This window comes from Gobius niger, assembly GCF_951799975.1.
Source record: "Gobius niger genome assembly, chromosome: 2".
Classification (NCBI taxonomy): Eukaryota; Metazoa; Chordata; class Actinopteri; order Gobiiformes; family Gobiidae; genus Gobius; species Gobius niger.
The window spans coordinates 37,862,133-37,885,908 of record NC_136853.1 but is presented as its reverse complement, the minus strand read 5'-3'; the positions used below and the strand labels follow the sequence as shown (position 1 = coordinate 37,885,908).

The 23,776-nt window shown below is 40.7% G+C and overlaps 1 protein-coding gene across 10 annotated transcripts in view; it reads right to left on the bottom strand.

Moving 5' to 3' along the window:
* Positions 1-13,207: 13,207 nt before the first annotated feature.
* foxp2 (forkhead box P2) overlaps positions 13,208-23,776 on the bottom strand; it is a gene marked incomplete at its 3' end in the record, with an annotated part of 93,362 nt that continues 82,793 nt past the window's right edge. For 8 of the 10 annotated variants that reach the window (XM_079552415.1, XM_079552420.1, XM_079552421.1 and 5 more), the window contains 4 exons: positions 22,046-22,167; positions 21,585-21,654; positions 20,425-20,744; positions 13,208-15,320 (listed from right to left, as the gene is read on the bottom strand). In XM_079552415.1, the coding sequence (XP_079408541.1) occupies positions 15,176-15,320; positions 20,425-20,744; positions 21,585-21,654; positions 22,046-22,167 (657 nt within the window). Of the gene's footprint in view, positions 15,321-20,420; positions 20,745-21,584; positions 21,655-22,045; positions 22,168-23,776 lie in introns of those variants that run through there. The other 2 variants (XM_079552422.1, XM_079552423.1) reach the window with 2 other exon arrangements.

Sequence of the window (23,776 nt, the reverse complement as noted above, 5' to 3'; positions counted from 1 at the left end):
CTGTTCTGTCATTACTCCGCCGCAGAATGAGTATGTATATTTAATGCGTTTTTTTTTTTTCCTCCCCTCTTCTGTCTTTTATTCTTTTTAAACCCTGATACAGGGCGACTCGAAGACGGGTGGGGTTGCTCTCCTTGCATGTCTGGCGGATATGCCACGGCCGTGCTAATAAATGACAGCTGATTTATGCGCCTGTATTCTTTTATTTATTAAAAAAAATAGCAAGCGGGCTGATTTCTGATATTAATAATACAAGTGGATCCACTTTGATTAGGCTTCTGTGGAGAGCTGTGCATATTCAGCATTACAATTAAAGGCTGTGATGTGAAATAGGAATGACACGCTAATGAAGCGAGCTAGCGAGCCTGAACCGCGACTGTCCAACAGCATTACAGCCCATCGCGGATGAGGAGTAATTATAGCAGGAACACTGAAATGTCGTTAAAAATCTTCAGTAAGTGATTTAACCCTCCATTCCTCTCCAATGCGGGATACTCTTTCTTCTCCAGCAGCCCAAACCATTGGCTAATCTGCTCAACAAGGTTTGGCTTTCCTGATTTTCTTCTCTGTGACCTGAACTTTTTTTTTTTCTTCTTCGCCGAAGTTCCTCAAACAGGAGCAAAGAGGAGCCAATCCAAACATGAGACGCACAAGTCAAGTTCGGGTAAAGGCTTTTTTCACTGAGGCACAACAGCTTTACCTCCCACAAAAGTTAACCCCTTAACGCTTGAATTTATTTCCAATTATAAAACAAACAAACATATTATCAGTGTTTTTTGCTCTCTTTTAGTGTAGTTTAATTTAGTCTTTATTGAAGGGTCAGTGCACACAGAGACATTAAGCTAGTTTCCATCTGCAGTCCCTGTAATATACAGTAACATGTAATCAAAGTACAGGTAAAACACGAAAAACATATATATACACAATAGCATGTGATGATATAATCAGAATATGCCTTCTCGCTGACACTGACCCTCACGTTCACACCTGTATAATGCAGCCACACCTCTCATTTACAGCGTCACGTTCACATTATAAACAAACTAAATTCTTGCAGGAAGCGGTTTGTCGTGAATTAGCGACACACGGCGTTAAGAAGGAGTTAAGACATTAAAGGGACTATACACAGTTTAAAAGCAATGTCCTAGAATGAGCCCAGACCTGTTCACCACAACTGCCTCTAAAATCCTGCACCGTCACTCAAAAAGTTGTTACTTGGGTCCAAAGTGCCGTCATGCACGAGCTTAATACAGAGACTGCAGTTACGCATAAGACCTGAGGTGGCAGTAGTGAGTATAAAATGACCAAATTGCATCTAATTTAATCTAATTTTAAGGAAAGAAGTTGTGTTGCTAATTATCTTTTACTTTTATGTTTTTTTGTTTTTGTTTTTTTTTACGGATGAGGCTGTTTTTTGGTCTCAATACGAAATCTTCATCTTTCAACCTTTCATGAAATGTCACAACCTACATAAGAATGGCCCTGTTCCATTGTGATATCAGAATACGGCATTTTGTCACAGAGATCTGTTGATTCAAACAATCACCATAAAGCTTATCTAAAAAACAAACAAACTGCATTTTAATTGTTGTATTCATTGCAAAGCTGGTTCCTGAAGGGAGTGAGGCTCAACATCCAAACAATAATTTAAAAAAAATATGAAAATAACAAAATGGTCAAATAAAAACGAAAAACAACTAACCCTTGAGCTACAATGGAATGGAGAAAACAAAACCTGAAAGAACTCAATGTAAAATAGCTTTACGAGGGAAAAAGGTAAAACACAGATATACAGTGTTTATTGTTCTGGTGTATTATTCTATTAATTGGACGAAATGTCACATCCCCAAAATGGCCTTTGACATCTGCTCTTCAACACAAACACCGTGTGTAAAGACAAAAGCGTCCGGTGCTATTGTCCTAATTTAATTGCAAAAGTGGGTGCCGGTGGTGGTGTCTGTAATTGAAATGGTTCCATTAGAAATTCCATTATGAATTGGTGATTAAGGCCAGATGTGATTACCATGGATTAAAGATGGACTTTTTTTTTTTCCTTTCTGCACTGTAACCTCTAAAGCCACCTGCCCCCAATGAAGCAGCCCGGCACATCGTACATTAAAACACCGGGTTACTTCATAATGGTGTAGTTTATGGTTTTGTTACATATAACCTGAAGATATCTTAAGATGCACCTTTTTTTCTCCTTCACCCGAGCGATTTCTCCCCACTGCCCGAAGCGATGTTTTTGTTGTTACTGTGTGATGAAAGGCAGCAAAAAGAGCAATCATGTAGAATTCAGTCATCTCTGCTACGAAACAGTAAGTGGGAGAAAAAGGAAGGAGGTCAAAAGAAGCTCTACGATACACAACACAACGCCTATCCATCAGCATTTTTCTCCTCATTGTCGCACTTGGAAATAAACTGAGACAGATTGCTTGCCCTGTATTTGAGATCTGAACGTACTTATCACGCTGAAATGAGAAGTAGAGTACGTAGTGTTGCGTGATGATGTGACGAGTGAGTGTTGAGGTGGTTTATGTTTTGAACAGAGCCCAGGGAAAGGTGCATGGAGCAGGTGAGTCCAAAAAAGGCACTGATGCTTTCCCATAACGGTGAAGAAAGGGTACACTGAGTTAATCGGATTCATTATTTAACCTCTTAACCCCCACCTGAACCGAGAGCATTTGCTCCAGTTTGGCTTTACCCGAATCCAAAAGGCGTCAAAACAAGGAAGAAGGTATCACTTTAGATTAAGGCGTGCTCATTAAGTATTAAAAAGCATTAGTAATCATTTTAGGATCAGGGTAAGGGTTAAGGTTAGGGTTAGGTTTAGGGTTGGTTATGAATAAGCATAACAATGGCCTATTAGCATGTTAACAGTAAAAAGTATAATAAGCAGTGTATTCATATTTTACAAGGATGTTATTAATGCTTATTATGATTAATATCACACCTTAATGTAAAGCGTTACCGAACATGCAACACCATGTGACAAAAAAGTGACGGAAACGCAACAAAAAAGAGAAGAAAAAGCCACAAAAGAGCGAGAGAAAAGCAACAATAAGACAACAAAAACAGTGATAAAAGAGTGACAAGAGCAAATAAAAAAACATGATGAAATCCCATTTAAAAAAAAGGCTTCAAAACCCGACGATCCGTATTGTAGGCCTTGGCTTTCAAAAGAGACATTACACTGTTGCTCTCCAGTCTAGAAGCTTTTAGATTTGGGTAAAGCCGAACAGGAGAAAATGAGCTTGGTTAAGACTAGGTTGAACCGTGTGCAATTTATGAAAGTGAAGAAAAAAAAACTTAAAGCCACACTGTGTAAAATTTGACCCAATAAAAAACAGTGAAATACGAGCATTTATTTTAAGACAGATATTTGCATCATTGAAAAATGCCTCATAAAAGTACAAACAAAGATGTACTTAAGCTGTGAGCGCCTCACCTCTCCTAAGACATGACTGTAATTTAACCGGGAGTGGGTACGTCTCCAGATCATCTCCATGGAGATGTCGACTAAAGTCAGCAGAATTTGAGTTTTTAACAGGGTAGGTTCTCTGTGTCGAGCTGGTCATTGGGAGCATGTTTTGTATTGATGGCAAAAGCATAGTCCAAAATGTTCCACAGTGTGCCTTTAAGCATAGTAAAAAGTGCTCTCATTATCGTTCATACTGTTTTGTAAAGATTTTTGCTTTTCAGTGCTAGACATATCTTCACAGCCATACAACCATTGCTCAAATAATTTCTTAGAGTTTGTGGAGACTTCTATATACGTTTTAAGGTTGTAACATTGATGTCACTGCACATTACTGTTATTGTAAATAGTCATTTATTGTATGTGTAAACAACCGATAATAGAGAGCACAAGGGCATCACAGATGAACCAGAATGGCTGTATCGACTTCATCCCATGTGAGGAAGTGTCCCCTCCTGTGTCCTGGGACAATTGGGGTTACACATAGGAGCACAGACTGTCATCTCCCTCGCCCACCGCCGAACCGCGCTCCATGCCTCCGAGCGACGCAATTATTTTTGCACTGCGTCCAATATCAACTTGAGAGCAATGCAAATTATTTAAGACGCGCTTTTCAGGCCTCGCAATTATAATAATGATGATCTCAATTAGCGTCGCCATTGCCCCGGACTATTTAGCAGGCAATTTGGCAGCCTGGGGGGGTGAGGGTCTTCTGAAGGGGCTGATACGCATGGTCAGGTCTGAGGGAAGAGGACAGGAGGGAGAGGGGAGAAAAGGGTGCAATAGTAATCAATAAAGTCAGGCTAGAGATATTTACTGGGCTATCCCGCAAGGAGATGGTTCATAAATTGGTCTAATTGGTCAGCGCTTGAGTTTAAATGAGTGGAGTGATTTATTTGGACGGGCAGGATCTCCACCATTTAACTCGGCACAACTGTCAAAAAATGTCAAATCATACCATGTGTATGTCGGCCTTAACCAAATGAGTTTAAGAAGTGTTTGAAGTTAACTTTTCTTTCGGGGCAAGAAGACACTAAAAGTATTCATTACTGAACTGTAAAAAGCCTAAGGAAGCACTTGGAATAATGTGATTGTAAATTAGAGATGCACCGACCCAGCTTTTTTGCTGCCGATATCCGATATTAACCGATACCAAGAGACTTTCTTAAAAGCTTTCTCTAAGTGAAAAAGTGAATGATCCTCTTATTTTCATTGTGAGATCAATAAAATATTTTCTTGTTACAGATCAATTATCAATTATTACTATTAATAAACTAATAAACTAATATTAATAAACATTTAACAAGAATCACTGGATTTTTTGACTATTTCCTTGGGGCAGGCTATTTTACATTAACAGCTCACATAAAGTGATCTGATCATTACAACTTGTGAATTACAAATATCTTATCAGTTTTAACAGCATTTCATAAACTAAAATACAAACACTCGGCCGATTTTATTTTATTAGGCTCCTTAATATATTTCTTTCATCATAGTTTCTGACCCAGCCTTGATTATTTAGCATTAGCATGCTCCCGCTAGCTTTTGCATGCTGTTGCTAGCAGCTTCATTTAGCATTGCGATCAATAGATCAAAACATTTGCGGAGGTTAAAACTTGCGATTGAATTCTCCAGGTTCTTAGCTTCAAAATGACATATAGCATGTCCATAATCACTTCGGTGAGAGCGGTGAGAGCCAAAACTGGTTCAGTATCATATATTTGTAGTCGATACCCGATATCGTGTTTTTTCCAGTATCGGCTCTGATATCTGATACCAGTGTTAGATCGGTGAATCCCTACTGTAAATATAGTAAACCAATCAAATAAAGTTCAATATTCACTTTATTCTGCCCCGCCCACTTTTGCCTCTTTTTGCGTTGGATCTGGACTTCCTTTGTATTGACACACGAAGTTTGTCAATTCAATACATGTTCACCGCTAAAATCATTCATTTGCACCAACAAGTCAACACAGAACCGTTTCTCTGTGTGGCCTAAAAACGGCTTTTATGTTGACTTGTCCAGTCCTATGTTAACTAATAGGAGAATAAGGTGAATACCAATCTGAATTAAACACTCTAGGACATGAGTGAGCCAGAATAGCATATCTTTTTAAAGTTGAATGAATAGGCAAACTTTCAAAAAGTAGTCATCTGGACCCAAGATTTTATTTGTTTATGTTTTATTGGAGTTGCCATTCGCTCATCAAAAGTAATGGCCGGCTTGATGAGAGGCAACGCCATCTACTCTTTTGAATTGCGATGGAGCGTGCCAAGACAAATGAGGGATTACACAGACATGCCTCAAACGAAGAGGGAAGTGATTCGAAGCAAATTAAGATGCTATTTTAGTGTATTCGACTGCCTGTGCTGTGCCCCTTATAAGAATGCCATTTACAATGAAAATAAAAATAAATTCCCACAAAAGGGCCAGATGTAGACATTGAGCTACACATAGTAATTTTGAGTGGGTGTCAAAAAGCCGCCGCGCATATGCCTGCCCTTTACCAGCTCACCAAAGGAATCGCAGAGTTGAAAATGAACTCCTCCCTGGGCCTTTCCTCCGCAGTGGCCGCTGGAGCACAGACTGGAGTGCCACTGTATATTAGAGAGCCTTCCCTCTCCCCATCATTCATGTGGAAACCGCTCGCACCACCAGCTCGCGCCTTTTTCTTTTATTCATCGCACTGTAAATAACTCCACTTTATGAAAAGCAGCCAGTGTGACTCACCGATACCTCTCTTAACCACAAGCCATTATTATTTCATGGCCTTTGAAAAGAAGGGGTCTACAGTAAAGCCGCCGCTCGCACACTCTCCCCCTCTGATGTTGTGTACTACATAGCCAGGGCCCTTGTTGCTCTCCCCCTCACTTGAATTCACAAACACTTTCAAGTGCATAAATAGTATGCCGGAGAAGAGGAGGAAGAAGGGGCCCTCGCGAGTGATGGCTAATGCTGTGGAACGCCATTGCAGAGGAGATAACAGGCATCGGCTATGGCTGAAGTGTCATCGGGGAGGAAGTGGAGGAAGTCCTTTCTTGAAAAATGCTGTTGTTTTGGGCCCTCTCATGGGACATCATATGGTAAAAAGAACATGCATGAGCGTTACGACTAAATGACCAGCAACGTCCCCGGGCACCGGCTCGGAACGTGTTGAGAGCTCCCGGCATACAGACGCGCTAATGGCCAACCTATTGGTCATGGTAGAGTCAGTTTGAATCGCAATGAGGATGTCATGGTGGTGTGTGCGGGGGGCTGGCTAACATGACCGACAAGGTGTGGTAGGCCTGCTGGAGTTGATTTAGCCGCGCGGGCCTGTCATAACGTTTTACTAGTCAACATCCATCAATCCAAGGCTAAAAGGGGCGCTCTGTGCTTTTTCCTCTTTTGAAGTGTCAAAAAGCAAAGTAGGGGCGAGAAGATGGATGGAAACTGCAGCACGTCTGATGAAATCTTTGTTTTCTCTACATGATGTTGAACGCTAATAGTAGTAATAAGCCAGATGTGGGTTTTTTTGTGTGCTTTTACACAAGCATGACAACAGAATTAACAATGTGGTTGGTGTCAGAACCACTTTGGGGAAGTGAAAGCTCCAGGGCTGTAGGGTTTAAAAGAACATTTTTTTCTTTTTTTTTGTAAAAGAGGCCTAAAAATTAAGTAGAAACAATCGGAGAATGGTACTTTTAAAGAGAGGTTGTCCTGAGTCAAACTTGAATATCTTTTCAACTCAAATATCCTGCTTTACAGTTAATGATTTGTACCATCAGAAAATGCTTTAACCCCATTTCCTTTCACTGGGTGTGGAAAAATAATAATCATGCCACAGGTACAGATGGATTGTTATTCAGTTGTGAGGCTTATCCTGCTCCTCTACGAGACTGTAGGACCACAGAGTACTTTTAGTGAGACACTCTTTATACTCCATTCTTTAAATGTGTGAAATCCATGTGTTTCATAATGTTCTGTGCGGGTCCTTCAACCTCCTGTTAAAGAGAAATGAGATGGTGACCATGTAAAGAATGGTTGTCTGTACTATGTCATTTCTCTAAACCTGGAACAATGTGGCTTAACCTTGCGATGCAAACTGGATTGTTGCGAGATCTGGATTTTCAGTCAGTCCTTCTTGAGCTGAAATGTTTGGGCTTAGATCTCTCAGGCGTTTCGGACCAATTGCCTGGCAGTATCACCGCGATACGGTGGGTTATACAACAACAAGCACTTTTATTGATACCTGGTAACAACACTGGGACAACATGTAAAGACGAGGTATGCTGCTACAGACTCACAAACAAGAGTAACATTTTCAAAAACGAAGTATTGAATTGCTGGAGCTGACTAAAACAGGTTTGCTTGATCCAATCAGCAGCAAATATTTTCAGAAAAGTCTGTCCTCTTCCAGAACTATTTAAACTGGAGCATTTCCAGATTAATATTACTATGTTAATGAAATTTACTCCGTAATATAAATGTGGCTTGTGCCAGGTTAAATGTGAAATAACACTTCTCTGATGAGGTGCTTTACCCTTTATAAGGCAAGTGACTATTTTTGGTCATTTCCGCACACTTTACATATGGCCTCCCTGCTGCACATCAGTAAAGAAGCATGTGGTCCTCACTCCACCAATCAAAAGAGATCACCCTACATCACAGATCCCACTACTGTGGCATTTGACCAATCAGCAGAGACCGGTCGCACTTTCAACTTCCTGCTTTCTCTGAATCTGAACAAGATCCAAGTCTGGCTAAATTCATGGTACATTTCTATAACTTCAAAACTAACCACGGTAAGTTGATGAAACTCACACATTTTATTGGTGAATAATTGTGCTAAGTAATGATGTATGTGTTTGTTTTGGAGGACGTAGTGAAATGAGTGAAATTACAGCATGAAAAAGGCATGCACTGAGTTAATTGGATTCATTATTTAACCTCTTAACCCCCACCTGAACCAAGAGCATTTGCTCCAGTTTGGCTTTACCCGAATCTAAAAGGCGTCAAAACAAGGAAGAAGGTATCGCTTTAGATTAAGGCGTGCTCATTAAGCATCAATAAGCATTAGTAATCATTTTAGGATCAGGGTAAGGGTTAAGGTTAGGGTTAGGTTTAGGGTTGGTTATGAATAAGCATAATAATGGCCTATTAGTATGTTAACAGTTAAAAGTATAATAAGCAGTGTATTCATATTTTACAAGGATGTTATTATTATGATTAATATCACACCTTAATGTAAAGCGTTACCGAACACGCAACACCATGTGACAAAAAAGTGACGGAAACGCAACAAAAAAGAGAAGAAAAAGCCACAAAAGAGCGAGAGAAAAGCAACAATAAGACAACAAAAACAGTGATAAAAGAGTGACAAGAGCAAAACAAAAAACATGATGAAATCACATTTAAAAAAAAGGCTTCAAAACCCGACGATCTGTATTGTAGGCCTTGACTTTCAAATGAGACATTACATTGTTGCTCTCCAGTCTAGAAGCTTTTAGATTTGGGTAAAGCCGAACAGGAGAAAATGAGCTTGGTTAAGACTAGGTTGAACCGTGTGCAATTTATGAAAGTGAAAAAAAAAAAACTTAAAGCCACACTGTGTAAAATTTGACCCAATATAAAACAGTGAAATACGAGCATTTATTTTAAGACAGATATTTGCATCATTGTAAAATGCCTCATAAAAGTACAAAAAAGATGTACTTAAGCTGTGAACGCCTCACCTCTCCTAAGACATGACTGTAATTTAACCGGGAGTGGGTACGTCTCCAGATCATCCCCATGGAGATGTCGACTAAAGTCAGCAGAATTTGAGTTTTTAACAGGGTAGGTTCTCTGTGTCGAGCTGGTCATTGGGAGCATGTTTTGTATTGATGGCAAAAGCATAGTCCAAAATGTTCCACAGTGTGCCTTTAAGCATAGTAAAAAGTGCTCTCATTATCGTTCATATTGTTTTGAAAAGAATTTTGCTGCTCACTGCTTTTCAGTGCTTGACATCTTTTCATAGCCTATACAGCCATTGCTCAAATCATATTTAGAGTTTGTGGAGACTTCGATATCTTTTCAACTCAAATATGCTGCTTTACAGTTAATGATTTGTACCATCAGAAAATGCTTTAACCCTATTTCCTTTCACTGGGTGTGGAAAAATAATAATCATGCCACAGGTACAGATGGATTGTTATTCAGTTGTGAGGCTTATCCTGCTCCTCTATGAGACTGTAGGACCACAGAGTCCTTTTAGTGAGACACTCTTTATACTCCATTCTTTAAATGTGTGAAATGTATGTGTTTCATAATGTTCTGTGCGAGTACTTCAACCTCCTGTTAAAGAGAAATGAGATGGTGACCATGTAAAGAATGGTTGTCTGTACTATGTCTTTTCTCTGGAACCTGGAACAATGTGGCTTAACCTTGCGATGCAAACTGGATTGTTGCGAGATCTGGATTTTCAGTCAGTCCTTCTTGAGCTGAAATGTTTGGGCTTAGATCTCTCAGGCGTTTCGGACCAATTGCCTGGCAGTATCACCGCGATACGGTGGGTTATACAACAACAAGCACTTTTATTGATACCTGGTAACAACACTGGGACAACATGTAAAGACGAGGTATGCTGCTACAGACTCACAAACAAGAGTAACATTTTCAAAAACGAAGTATTGAATTGCTGGAGCTGACTAAAACAGGTTTGCTTGATCCAATCAGCAGCAAATATTTTCAGAAAAGTCTGTCCTCTTCCAGAACTATTTAAACTGGAGCATTTCCAGATTAATATTACTATGTTAATGAAATTTACTCCGTAATATAAATGTGGCTTGTGCCAGGTTAAATGTGAAATAACACTTCTCTGATGAGGTGCTTTACCCTTTATAAGGCAAGTGACTATTTTTGGTCATTTCCGCACACTTTACATATGGCCTCCCTGCTGCACATCAGTAAAGAAGCATGTGGTCCTCACTCCACCAATCAAAAGAGATCACCCTACATCACAGATCCCACTACTGTGGCATTTGACCAATCAGCAGAGACCGGTCGCACTTTCAACTTCCTGCTTTCTCTGAATCTGAACAAGATCCAAGTCTGGCTAAATTCATGGTACATTTCTATAACTTCAAAACTAACCACGGTAAGTTGATGAAACTCACACATTTTATTGGTGAATAATTGTGCTAAGTAATGATGTATGTGTTTGTTTTGGAGGACGTAGTGAAATGAGTGAAATTACAGCATGAAAAAGGCATGCACCATGTTTGATCATACGCCCTGTTCACATTAACCTAAAGTTTTGTCTATATTTGGACATGCCCGTTGCACCTATAATTCATACTTTGAGTATTTTCTTGACAAAATAACCAATACACTTTTTTTTTTTTAAAGTTTTATGTTGCCAAAGGTTATTTTTGGTTAAAAAAATCAAATAATACTGGAGGTGACTGACCCTTCCCACTGCACTCCCATTGATTTTCTGCATGATAAACAGAAACAATCTTGTGTTTTGTCCCCCAATAACACTCTTAAGTTGAAATGATTTATTTCAAAGTATTTCAATGAGTGCCCGAAAAAGGGTTAAAGTGAGGTGTAAATAACAGACTCGTTGATGCTGAAGGTAGAGAGTTGCTTTTCAAATTTCCAAGTTTTGGTCCTTTATTTTATTCAGCAGTGAAATGCCATGGATACAGAAAATAATATCGCCTTTTACAATTCTCAACCATGACCTTCTAATGTCTGAGAACCTTATGGACACAGTACACAGTAATGAAGAGTATCAAAAGAATGTATCTCAAAACGAAAGGAGAACGAAAAACAGAAATAAAGTATTCACCAATTACATAAACATATTTCTGCTACAGTCCCAATTTACTGTATACATATGGGGATCATATTCCCAATCATTCGAGAAGGATAGCAGTAGAAAGGATACATGACTCAACTGCCGGACATAATGCTTGGTAAAGTATGCACAGAGGTACAAGCAATAAATACACACATTAGGTTAAGCCTTACAGCTACGCAAAGCAGATGCAGAAAAAGCAGGTTTGCTATTCTTAGCGAGCAATGAGAGAAAACAGTAAAAATTCATCAGAAAAGAAACACAGAATTTTTTTTTTCCTCTTAGAAAAAAGTCTGGTAAATTTATGGGTCCACCAACATTTTTTTTTACATAAGTATGCACAGTTATCAAAATACAGACAAAATCCAGAAAATCCACACAATCCTAAAATCTAGTGGAGGAGCAGATCGCAGTTCTGGAGGTCTTTCTGGTATTATGTGCAAGCAACTATTTTAGACATTTTTTTTTTTAACTTAATTTATACAAAACCCATGCAAATCTACAGGTAATATGCATTCTGTGGCTGACAGGTTTCATCCCTTCCCATAACAGTATATCTGAGGTACTTCGATGCATCGTACGTTCATGTTAGGCCATCGTCCCGAAAAAGGTTTTTAAATATGAAGCTCTTTTTATTATTTGTGTTCCCAGTCCACCAAATGATTTTTAGACATGCATTTTTAAAAAAACACAATAGTCCCTTACAGGTTAATCTATACATCATCACCGTTCAACAAAATGTTTGAGGACAACCCTAATACAATGCCGATCTTTCCGTATATATCTCGATGCCGGGAATGTAAACGTTTGGTGTTTTGGTGCGAGCCACGTTCCTATGAGACAAGCGTAGTAAAAAGTGTAACATCGACAGCTCTTGAGTGGTGCTCAATAACTCGTGCAATCTGTGGTCATTGTTCTGAATTGGTTTGGTGCAGAGGTAGAAGCCATTTTTTGGGAAAGTGGTACAAGAACCCTTTTTTTTTTTTTGTATTTTTTTTTTGTTAGTCAAAAGACGCAGCGTTCTTTTTTATTTTTATTTGGTGTGGTACATTTATTAGGAACGTCGTCTTCCGAGTCGTTCTGCCGACCCCCAGCTAAGCAATGATGGGATACGTTTTGTTCCTGGACTTAAAGCGTCATGTTCTGTTTGTGTTTTGTAAATAGCATATTGTTCAGTACTGTGCAAGAGCTTTAGGCGTATTTTTCCCCCCCAAGAAAGTCATTGGTCATTTCTTGGGGGGGAATGAATGAAAGTGTGTGCAAAAAAGACTGGGAAAGACCGAGAGTGAAGACAGGAAGATCTTCTAGTGCAGTGTGTTGATGCAAATTCCATGGAAGGTTTACGAAATTGAAATCCCATTTGTAAACTACAACGTCTCCTTTGTTCTGTTAGTGAGTAAAATGAAAATCTTCAATGAATCGATCAAAGCAGTACTAAGTAACTTGTTTTACCTTAATAAATCCTTTCCGTAGTCCCTCTGGGGGTAATACAAGTGTTAATGGGATGATTGGGGGGGTCTTTCATCTCCCCCTGGTGTCTCTAGTCAGAACACCACAATTGCAACTTCGCTGCACTGGGTCAGAGGCACCAATACACACTAATGGAATCATGGAAGAAGCTAACAGGCTAACGGGCAAAGCTAACTGCGGACTAGCGCCACTTAAACACTATTTACAGCCAGGTTTGAGGGGAAAAAAAAATATATCCATTGTGTAACTGGATGTACAATATCCCTCTCTGCCTTTGTCTTTTCTGTCAGCGTAGTATTTACTCTCTGGACAATTAATGAGTAAAAAAACGCAACATGCTACGACACCTGCAGTGGCGCTTATGGCCTCTAGGGGCATGAGTCACTTAGTACTGTTTTAAAACAGATTTCTTAAAAAAAATAAAGCTACTTTAAAAATATATATATTAAAGCATATTAAAGCACTTTGATACATAACTAAAACTGTTGCACAGTACAATATGTCATTAATTAGTGCATGTTAATAATTATTACATTGGGTATTTGGGCTCAAAAACAACACAATGTACAGTGTTTCCTTTTTGGTCAGAGCACCAGCCGTTTTGCTCATTTGTACATTTGTTACTGTTACAATTTTGCGTGTTTGTAAGTCTCTGTCTTGTGTTGGATTTCCTTATCCCATCCCAGAGGAGGCAGAATTTTGTGTAACTTTGGTTTACTGAAAACAGAAATGACCATTAAAGCAACAACTTTTTTGTGTGTGTGTGAATGAGGGAATGACTTTGCCAAGTCTTGTGTTAAATTAAAAAAAAAAAACAGTCCCTACATATAAATAGCAGTTCCGTGTATAGTGAGTGAATGTAGTAAGGATCTGATGGATTTAAAGCAAATATCACCTTAGAAATAGGTGACTTTTGTCCTTAGAGATCCCCGTCTGCATGGCTATTATTAATTGCTTTGACACTGTAACCAAGCCACGTCATTTCAGCTTGAAATTATTATCATATTTGGCTTTGCTAGATATTTTTACTTGTTTGGTTAGTGGTGTTTTCAGGTTTTCTACAATGCGGCTCAGAACAAGAAAAAACGAAACAAAAAAGAACGCCATGGAATGAAGACGTTAGCATTTGGACAGACCCACTTTACATTATCACCAGAAAAAAAAAAAAAAAAAAAAATAGAACTTAACAAAAATAAAACACTGATGTCTGATGCATAGAAAAAAAGAAAGTAAAACATGGATTTCACAATAACACAATGACTCTGCACTTCCATTGAATACACAAATGTTTAGTTTTGGTCAGAATCCACTTTTTTTTTTAGCTGCGCTCTACCAGTCTAATCAAAAGTCACGTCACTTTTTAACCTACAATACATCTGGCAGAAAAAAGCTCTATTTCCCAAAGTGGACAAGTCAAATTACACATCAAAATGTTCCCTCTCTCTTTGTCTTTGTATAGGGCGAAACGAAACAATCCCAGAGGTTTGTCGAAGGTAGTTAGTGGAACAAAAGCTTCTTCTTCTTCTTTGTACTAGTTTAAAGTCACAGAAGACGGACCAAGTGGAGTTTGGCGGCTTCTGTCAATAAGCTATTGGCCATTGCTAGTGTTGGCTTTGGTTTCTAGCTGTTGCCTGTGACTGTTTGCAGGTAGACAAAGCTATCGAACGAGGAGGTAAGAAGAACAGCGAGACAGTGATGCAGAAATACAGTTGTTTTGTTAATGATAAAGGATTCATTTTCCCTCAACCCTTTGACTTAATCAGAAATAGAAGCTAATCTTTTTTTTTTTTTTGCTCACTTTGTTTTGGACAGTTGCAACGACAGTCTTGGTACTGCCGTTCTGTGTCTGGGGAATGGCATTTACAGTTGGTGGTGCTGAAATGTATCTGGAAATAATAAAAAGCTGGAAAAAAAATAATAATACTGTTTTATAATAGTAGCAACATACAGGCAGTGACACAAAGTTCTGAGACTACTCCTGTGCAAATGAGGACAGAGCAACAACTTGAATTGAACCAGCAATTGTCTTTTGACATTAACAACTACTGTAGGTTGGATTATTCACAAACATAAACGTCTTCCTTTTTGGCAGTATATGAGGCCGCTAGCTTTCAGCTCAACTTGTTTTGTTCATTTGCGTTTTCCCCATCCGAAAGTCCATTCTTTCCTGTGTGTGGCCACGCCATCTCTATGACATAGAGTCAGTCTACCAGACATTTAATGCCTGTCGCGTTTGGGCGTCCAAAGGGCTGCAGGACAGTTCCTGTGGAGCTTCACCGTCCGTATGCATGCTGAATAAATAGTCCAAGTGGTGAGAGTCAGCAGTGGTTTTGTGGAGTGGTTTTAGGAGGTCTGTGAGAGAGCTGTGCGGCAGGTGAAGGACACCACAGCCTGGGCCTAGTCACTCCAGGTCCTCCGATAAGTTCCCCTCCTCCAGGTCACGCTCCTCCTCCAGCTCTGGACTGTGATTGGCTGTCGTCACCAGTGACATCGGACAGTCCTCATCGTCCATGTTCAGAGGCTCCTCCTTCACGTGAATCTGCGGCCTGCAGACAAACAAACTTACTGTTACAAACAGACCCATTATGACTTCATTTCAATTCATTTAATACAATTGAATCTTTTAGTACATTGTGAATTACATTCTCTGTATTTGCCCAGCATCTAAATATTTAGCTGCATAGAAAGGGCTGTAACATCAGTGACATGTGTTATCTTTTCCAAAATAGCATTCTTGTTGTTTGGTAGACACTAATTCGACATGATGCCTCATGTCTACTGTAAGTAAGTACATAAAAATTGCATGAAAAACAGGGCCCTGTAAGGCCGATAAGCTGTGATGTTCCAGACATGTTTGGCATTTAAAAGTTTACTGATGACACCAGGTTGAAATACATGAAAAAGGAAAAAGGGAAAAAAAAACAGGGCACATGATAAATAATGGAGAATTTCTCATCCCTGAGCCCCCTGGAGCAAAGGCAGAGGAGAGGCTTTTTTATCTAGTTAATAGAAAGCGCAGCCACTCGTTAATATGCAGGGGCTGTGCATGTCGCTCCTCAAGAGGAAAAACCGGCAGCTAGGTTCTGCCATTAATCAACTTGAGCCGAGGCAGTTCGCTCGGACACCATGATACATGTTTTTAACTCCAAATGGATGAATATCTTTAGCCACTGTCAATAAGCACCGCGCAGGAGCTGAACCGCTGTGCTCCGGACGCCTCTGCCTTCACCACAACACACGCGTGGGCGGAAGAAGTGGTGTTGGGCCACTAACAAGAATAATATCGCTGTCACATACAAACAAGGCACACCGTGATCCGGGACCCAAGTCGAGAGAGGGGTTTGTGCCTCGATGATAAATCTGACAAAACCTAATTATTTCTGACACATCGGATGCATCCGAAAATCCCCTTGGACTTTGAAGGAGGGGAGTGGGGAGCGGGGCTGGCTTATGGAGTGGCGTGTGTTAGGACGCGCCGCGGAGCTGTTCTCCTGAGAGGAGGAGGAGGCCCTTTGAATTTGAAAAGAATTTTAAAAGGTACAGATGACTTTAATATTCACAGCCAAATACTGTAAATTTATATTCTGATGTGCCGGGACGAACAGAGGGGGCAGATCTTAGCAGGATGCAAGAGCTAATGAATATTTCTGCTTTTGCTTTACATTTACATACAGTGGGCTATAGAAGGCAAAGGGGAAGCACCTCAGACCTGGGATAAGAAAGAGACTAGCACATGGACAAACTAAAAATATTGGATCTGTGAAATTCATCAGTGCAGTGTAATTCAAATAACAAATTCACTACTTTGTCATTTATAAACTATTCATTACTGCCATTAACGTTGTTATCCAGGGTATTTGTGAAATTAAATGTTTTGCTTTAGGACATTTCATTCATCCATTGGGAATTGGCCGTTTTATTTACATAAAAATGCCAAAATACAAATAATCTCTATCTATCGTTGTTGGATGCTGGTTTTGTTGACTGCTAATCCGACCACTATTGATTCAGTGAGCGGGTAATAAAATAGTGAATAGTGATTAATATGGTAATTTGTTTGATTTTGAAGTTCACACAATTACACTGGGAACACTGAGGCACATGGAGTAGTGGGGCGTTCTATGATGAATTTACAGCCGTCATTCAGTCAAATCTCTGCGACGCTGGGACATTGTTTTAAGCACAATAGGTCAAAGCGAGTGATAGTGCCGGGGCGACGGGTGCTGGCCGCGTGCGTCACCCTGGCAAATTGATCGAGCGGCGTGTGTGCGACAGATCAGGGGAGCGGAGGTCTCGCCCGCTTCTCCTGTGCTTTTAATATGCAGCTCATTAGGTGTTTGCGAGGCTTTGAGAGAGAAATATGCGGCGCCACATACCGCCGGCCCGAGCTCCCTCTTCCTGACACTTTATTAAAAATATGTGGATAAGCCATTTAGTGCTTAATAGCCAGATGCCATTATTGAGTCACTCAGGAGTAAACGCCGGACTTCGCGCTGTAATAAATATGCTTTTCATATGCGCGTGTGTGTGTGTGTGTGTGTGTGCCTGTGTGTGGACATCAGTCGAGGATTAGCACTAGCAATCATGCGGAGGTATGCCAGGGATGCAAATAAGGTCATTAGTCCGTGGGTGTAATGGCGGTGGGTGGGGTGGGGGGTCTGGAAAGGTGCAGGGGTAGGGGTGGGGGGTACGAGGGTGAGGGGGGGGGGGGGGGGGCAGGAAGTTGGAGCTGAGGAGATCCTTGGGCACAATCAAAGAAGTTCTCACCAAGGCTCGTTCATTAACGTGGACCAAAGATGCGGGTCAAGGCGCAATTAGGCCTGACAGGGCTCGTCCTGATTATTGTTTTTTTTTTTTCTTTTACTTTATACGTCGCTGCACTGTAACAATTCTGCTAAGGATGCGGCCATATTGTTTTGTGTAATTTTACTGTAGAACAACACAAAATAAATCTCAACATGTTGAGTTGTCTTAACATGAGTTGTCTTAATGAGGTACTACTACTACTACTACAACTACTACTACTTCTACTACAACAACTACTACTACTACTACTACTACTACTAATAATAATAATCTCACACAGATACACAGATTAGGCATGGTTGTTTAGAGGAATTGGCAATAAACAAACTATCATCTAGGGCTGAAAGATATATCGGCATCGCATTTATATCGAGATATGAACATTCAAAATATTGAAATCGAAAAAGCAAGATATAAACGATATAGATTTACATCAATAAAACTGCACTCATGATTTTATTTTTCTGGAAAAATGCCTAGTTTTCACCTAACCCATGTGTATATCGTATCAATATCGAGATATCTGCCATGAATATCGAGCTACGAAGTTTTGTCCATATCGTTCAGCCCTACTATCATCATAATCTGCTTTTGCATTGGTATTGTATCCAGCAATATAAAAGCTACGGCTGCAACTAATGATCAATCTACCGATTGTTTTTACGATTAACCTAACCTATTCAAATGTCAAATTATGCTGCCTTTAGTCGACATCTCCATGGAGACGAGCTGGAGACGTCCCCACTCCCGATAAAGTTACAGCTATGTCTTAGGAACCGCTCACAGAAAAAGCACATGTTTGTTTGAAAATATCTGTCATAAAATAAATGCTTGTATTTCAATTTGATTTCTTAGGTAAAATTCTACGCGGTGTGGCTTTAAGGACATGTTGATGGAGTAAACTTAAAGTGAGTGTTTGTTGGCGGCACTTGGTGCTAATACTGCTGTATGATTGGATGAGACACAGACAGATGTTTATGAAATGTTCAATGTACAAAACACTACATACCCTAACTTAACAAACAAAAACATACAATTTTCATGTCATTTTTGCCCTATTTGAGCTTATGTTTACTAGAAAATTATTAATCGATTACTAAAATAGTTGTCAACTATTTCAAAAATCGTTTAGTTGTAATTGATTAGTTGTTTCAGCCCTAATGAAAGCTACGACCCAAAATAAGTAGACGTTCTCCTCTGCTAAAGCCTCAGTGATAAAGTGCTGGTTAATTCACTTTCCCTGCGTTCGAGAGCGTTCGCTTTTTGAAGTGTACCCCTAAGGGTGAACATGTAAACACGCTGCCTAGCATGGCCCGGGGCGATCCGGGTTTTGGGGCTTTAGCAGATAGCATTAACCTTTGCACTGCGAGGCAAACTGAAAGAGAGCCATGGCCTAATTGCTTGGATTTACTTTGCTTATGCCGCGGAGCCCCCCCCCCCCCCCCCCCCCCCCCCTCTCACGAGAAAAAAGGCCTTCAAGGTGATGCTTTGGCGCTACAAGCCGTTCCATTATTTAAAAACCATCTCCGGTCATGAAAAACACATCTCTTCCATTTTGAGGTTGTCGTGGCTGTGTACAAGGAAGTGCGCGGACGGGTTAAGGGGAGAGGAGGGGAGCCGAGCGTTACTCCACCAGTCATGTCTGTGTCAAGACAGTGCGAGCTAAACACAGGAGGGGGGAGGTCGGGGCTGGCTCTAAAAGTTTAAATGACTTCTGGGAGTGGCAACACCGGGATTCTGTCTGCAACTGAGCAGATTTGCTTCACTTAACTCCCCATTTGAGGAAGCGGTAAACACGTCCAACTAGATTAATGTATGGAGGCGAGCTAAACATCACTTTGCTCTCACGCAGGGAGAGGGCGGCGTCCTTTCTCCATCTCCAAATGCACTTGCGAACACAGGCTTTTTGACGGACAACAAAAACCTATCATAAATGGATAATATCTGAGTGTTTGTCACAGTAAATGGGCAGTATGTCCCCATGTCTGGTCTCTGTGTATATGGCATTAGGTCCAACTCCTGATTTCCTCACAGTGGCATTACCAAAGAGATGGCAGGAGAACGGAAGAGATTTAAAAAGTAATTAATGCTACGGCTGCTAAATATTAATAGGAACAGCCCTGCATAAAATATCACAGCTAAAGCCCCGTAATGCACACAAGGTTGTAATTAAAGAGGAACGCGTGATCTGGACTATTTATAGACCAGAATTAAGTGTGATCCAAAACATCAGCATCACCTCCGGTACAAAGGAAAAAAGAGACAAGCTGTAAATTGAACCTTGCCCTCAGGTCCTCGCAAACCTCTGAAAATACTGCTACTGTGGGTTAAATATCAGGCAATTAAACTAACAAAGGGCACAAAGATGGTAAGTGGATTCAGCGTACAGGGGCGGAGGGGATTCCAGTCGAAAGAAGGGCTCATAAAAATGTGAAGTGTGAGGCAGCGCCACAGAGTGATCTGAGATGGAGTAATGGTTAGAGAAGTGGGTGTTTAAAATGTGCTTCCAAAAACATAAGAGTGAGGAAAGCTTAAAAGGTAACTGATATTTCAGACTATAGAGAAGAAATCACTTTGTTATTTACTCACATCTCCTGATGAGATGAGTGACTTTATGCATTGTATTCTAAATGACCAATGTCTATTTGTGCTGTGTTGCTCATTCTTTGTGAATACAGTGAAAAGATAAAGTGCACAAACAATCTTTACTGTCGCAGATTAAGATATATGATTCTCCTCATTAATACATAGGTACTAGTTTTGGCCCGATTTAAGGATGACGTCCTCATCGTTCTACAATCTGAAAGCAACCAGTCGTTTCCTGTATTGGAGTTCTGTACTCACATATGTACAGGTGGGGAGTAGCCGGGGCTGCTGTGTCCGTTGGTGTCGAGGTGGTCGAGTGTCCCGTTGAGCTCATCGTGTGCAGACTGCATCAGAGATGGAGGACTGCATCTTAGAGTACCAGGTGGGCTGCCTCCCATCATACCATGAGGACTTCCCCCCAAGAGGCCATGAGGACTGCCAGCCAGAAGACCAGGAGGGCTACCAGCCAGACCAGACGGGTCTCCACCCAGCAGCCCATGACAGCCCATAGGCCCAGCGGAGCTGTTCATGAGGCCGGGGTTACCGAGCAGAGGCAGGGAGGTCTCTGCCAGCGCCGCCTGAAAGAAGAGACAGGGTAAAAACAAGATTAAGCATTGTCACACAGATGGGGATTTCAACTGTGGCGTTATGCAAAGAAGGATGAATGTTTGATTAGAGCGAAACAAACATAGTCGGTGAAGAAGTGATGTCCACAGCTAATACTGTAGGAGCAGACTAAAGAGAGTTGCAGGTGTCAGAAAAATGTTGAAGATTACTAAAATATTGAACAAAGTCTTTATTAAAACACACGTGTCTAAGTCCCCATTATTTTATTCTGTTGCAAGGTATTTTTTCACCTGAGACATTTTGCTGACAAGCGCCTCCCCCAGGTGCCATTCATATACTCTTGTGTGGTGTGGCTATTAAAAAAGTCCCCCAAACTTTACCTCAAAATAATAAAAACTCCTGACACTTTCGCCTGCTGCGCATTAAAGTTATATACAGTGATTAAATTTTTAAAGTTTTTGCCATGAGCACCTCGCCGGCGTACACTATGAAGCCAAATCATTTATGACAGCTTAGATAAATATTAATGCACATGCCCTTGCATTTGCACATGCCGCTATCAATCTACGGGTGTCTGACGCAGCCAAGAGGAGGAGAAGAAGAAGAAGAAGAGGAAGAAGAGGAAGAAGAGAGCGAACGGGTGTAAGTTGGTTCCTGTTGCGACCACAGGGTGGCTTTCTGAGTCTGACAGTGAGAGAGAGGTAGACAGAGAGAGGCACGGAGGTGTGAAAGGACAGAGCAACAAATAGTGAGACACAAAGCGACATAAACAATAAGTTGGTTAGAAAGTGTTTGGTCTGTGAGTCCAATGACAGCTGCAGTGTGATATGTTCAAGGCTGAGTGTTGATACCTGTAAACTGGCATTTAGTGCAGTTCCATAACCGAGACTGGAGGGCAGATTCTTGACAAGTGAAGGGCTTCTAAAAACACACACACAAAAGACAAGAAATAAGACCAGAGGACGAGAGTAATTTTCAAATAATTATATCTGTGAACTGTATATAGGAGTATATATTTACAGTAAGGAAATAAGTTAATTACAAAGACAATCTAAGCACAAAGATGGCACTATGAATAAATGAACTCTCATATGCATGTACATTACCCATTAATGATTCATGTAGTACATTTCATGGACGTTGTGTATTACACTAAATATGTATTCAATATCTCTAATTCATTGTCCCTGCACTTTTTAGTTTGTATGCACATGGGTTGGCAGACGGCGGAAGTTGCTTTTGAATCTCTTTGATCCCAGTCTTGCTCAGAGCCGCTGAGCAGCAGATTTAAACAGAGGTGACGCGGTCTTACCCTGTGATCTTCTGCGACCTGCGTTTCTGGTACTCCATCTCGTCCACGGTCCACACGGCGCCCTTCACGTTCTCCACTCGCACAAAGCACTTGTGCAGGCTCAGATTGTGGCGAACAGCATTCTGCAGACACAGGCCAGACAGGTCAGAGCGAGGCTAAAATGAATCACTTTTATCCATTAACCGTCACTAAAAAGGGCCCTGGAAATTGATTTTTTTTTTTCATTGCATTTTAAAGAAATTCTCAACATTCACGCATCATTGATTTAATTAGTAAAAATTGAGTGAGAGTGAATGTTCTTACAAGTCCTGCACACAGTACATATCAATCAGAGTAAGTAGGCTAAAAGGAGGTAATCAGCATAGCGAATGGCTTATGCTGGTGACAGAAGTGGTAATGCCGGCCTTGATAATGGTGATGTCAGTAACCCTTTCTGCTCCACAAAAGCATTTCTCTTAATGGACATATCGCAGTGAAGATGACAGTATGGCAAGAATAAAGACAATCGTCAGGAGCCCCAGTGTGTGTCACTTCCAGGATTAGCCTGAACTCTATCTGACATCCAGGTGTCCAAGCAGCAAATCACTTCACGCAATTAACACTTCACACCATCATGACTTAAAATATAATATACCATAATATTCCAAAATAATATACGAATAACTAAAAGACACGTTCACCATTTATCACGATGCCCGTCAAACTCCACCAATAATAGCCTTGGCTTTAATATTCCTGCAGTCCATATTTATCATCTTCATAGCACGCTGTGTACTGCTCATCCCCAAGTAAAAAGGGAATCGGAATAAAAGAAGAAGAAGAAAAAAAACTCATAAGCAGATCTTGCATCTGACCTGAAAATCCCAGGATTTGATTGATCTTAATGCCCATGGCTCTGAATATGATAATTTTAATATTAATGAGCAAATGAGCAGTTTTATTATGCATGCTATATAGTTAGACGTAATAAGCTTCTGGAGAGAGAAAGAGAGGAGATGTGGGGCGGCGGGGGGGGTGGATCCCTCTTTTGAACGCACGAGACCAAGCCTCGATATTAAACTACCTTTCATTTGGTCCTTTTTTTAAACAAATCCTCAGTGTTAATCTAATCACGAGTCCATCGCCGATCATCACACTAATGCTGACGCTGTGGAGCAGGGGCTGTAAATAGATCACCTTGGTTATTGTGTAGGGGAAGCAGATATAACTCTCATATCTTCTTCTGACTCTCACTTTTTTTTTTTTGAACCAGAAAGTAACTGTGATCTGAACAACAACGGTAATGGGAATGTTTCAACCAATGTGACAACCTGGAACGAACGCGTCTGGTCCAAACACTTGCACGCACTGTACCTAACAAACTGGAAAAGGGCACCGATCTTTTTGCATTCCCTCCTGAATGGGTGATCACACACACACACACACACACACACACACACACACACACACACACACACACACACACACACACACCCATGCGCTCATTTGCATCCCAAATCCACATTAATTCACTTTGCTAAATCTAGTGCTTGCGCCGTGGCTTGCATGCAGATGAGGGGCTGCGTTGGGCGAGTCGTCCCTCCAGTGTTCCCTTTCCCCCTCCTGCCCGGGCAACAAAGGCTAAAGGCGCTATAACAAACGACGCACAGGGGCCAGGGGATAAAACAGCAGAGGACAGTGATGCTGAGCTGAGGCTTCCTTTATCAGCAGGCCGACACACTCCGGCTCAAA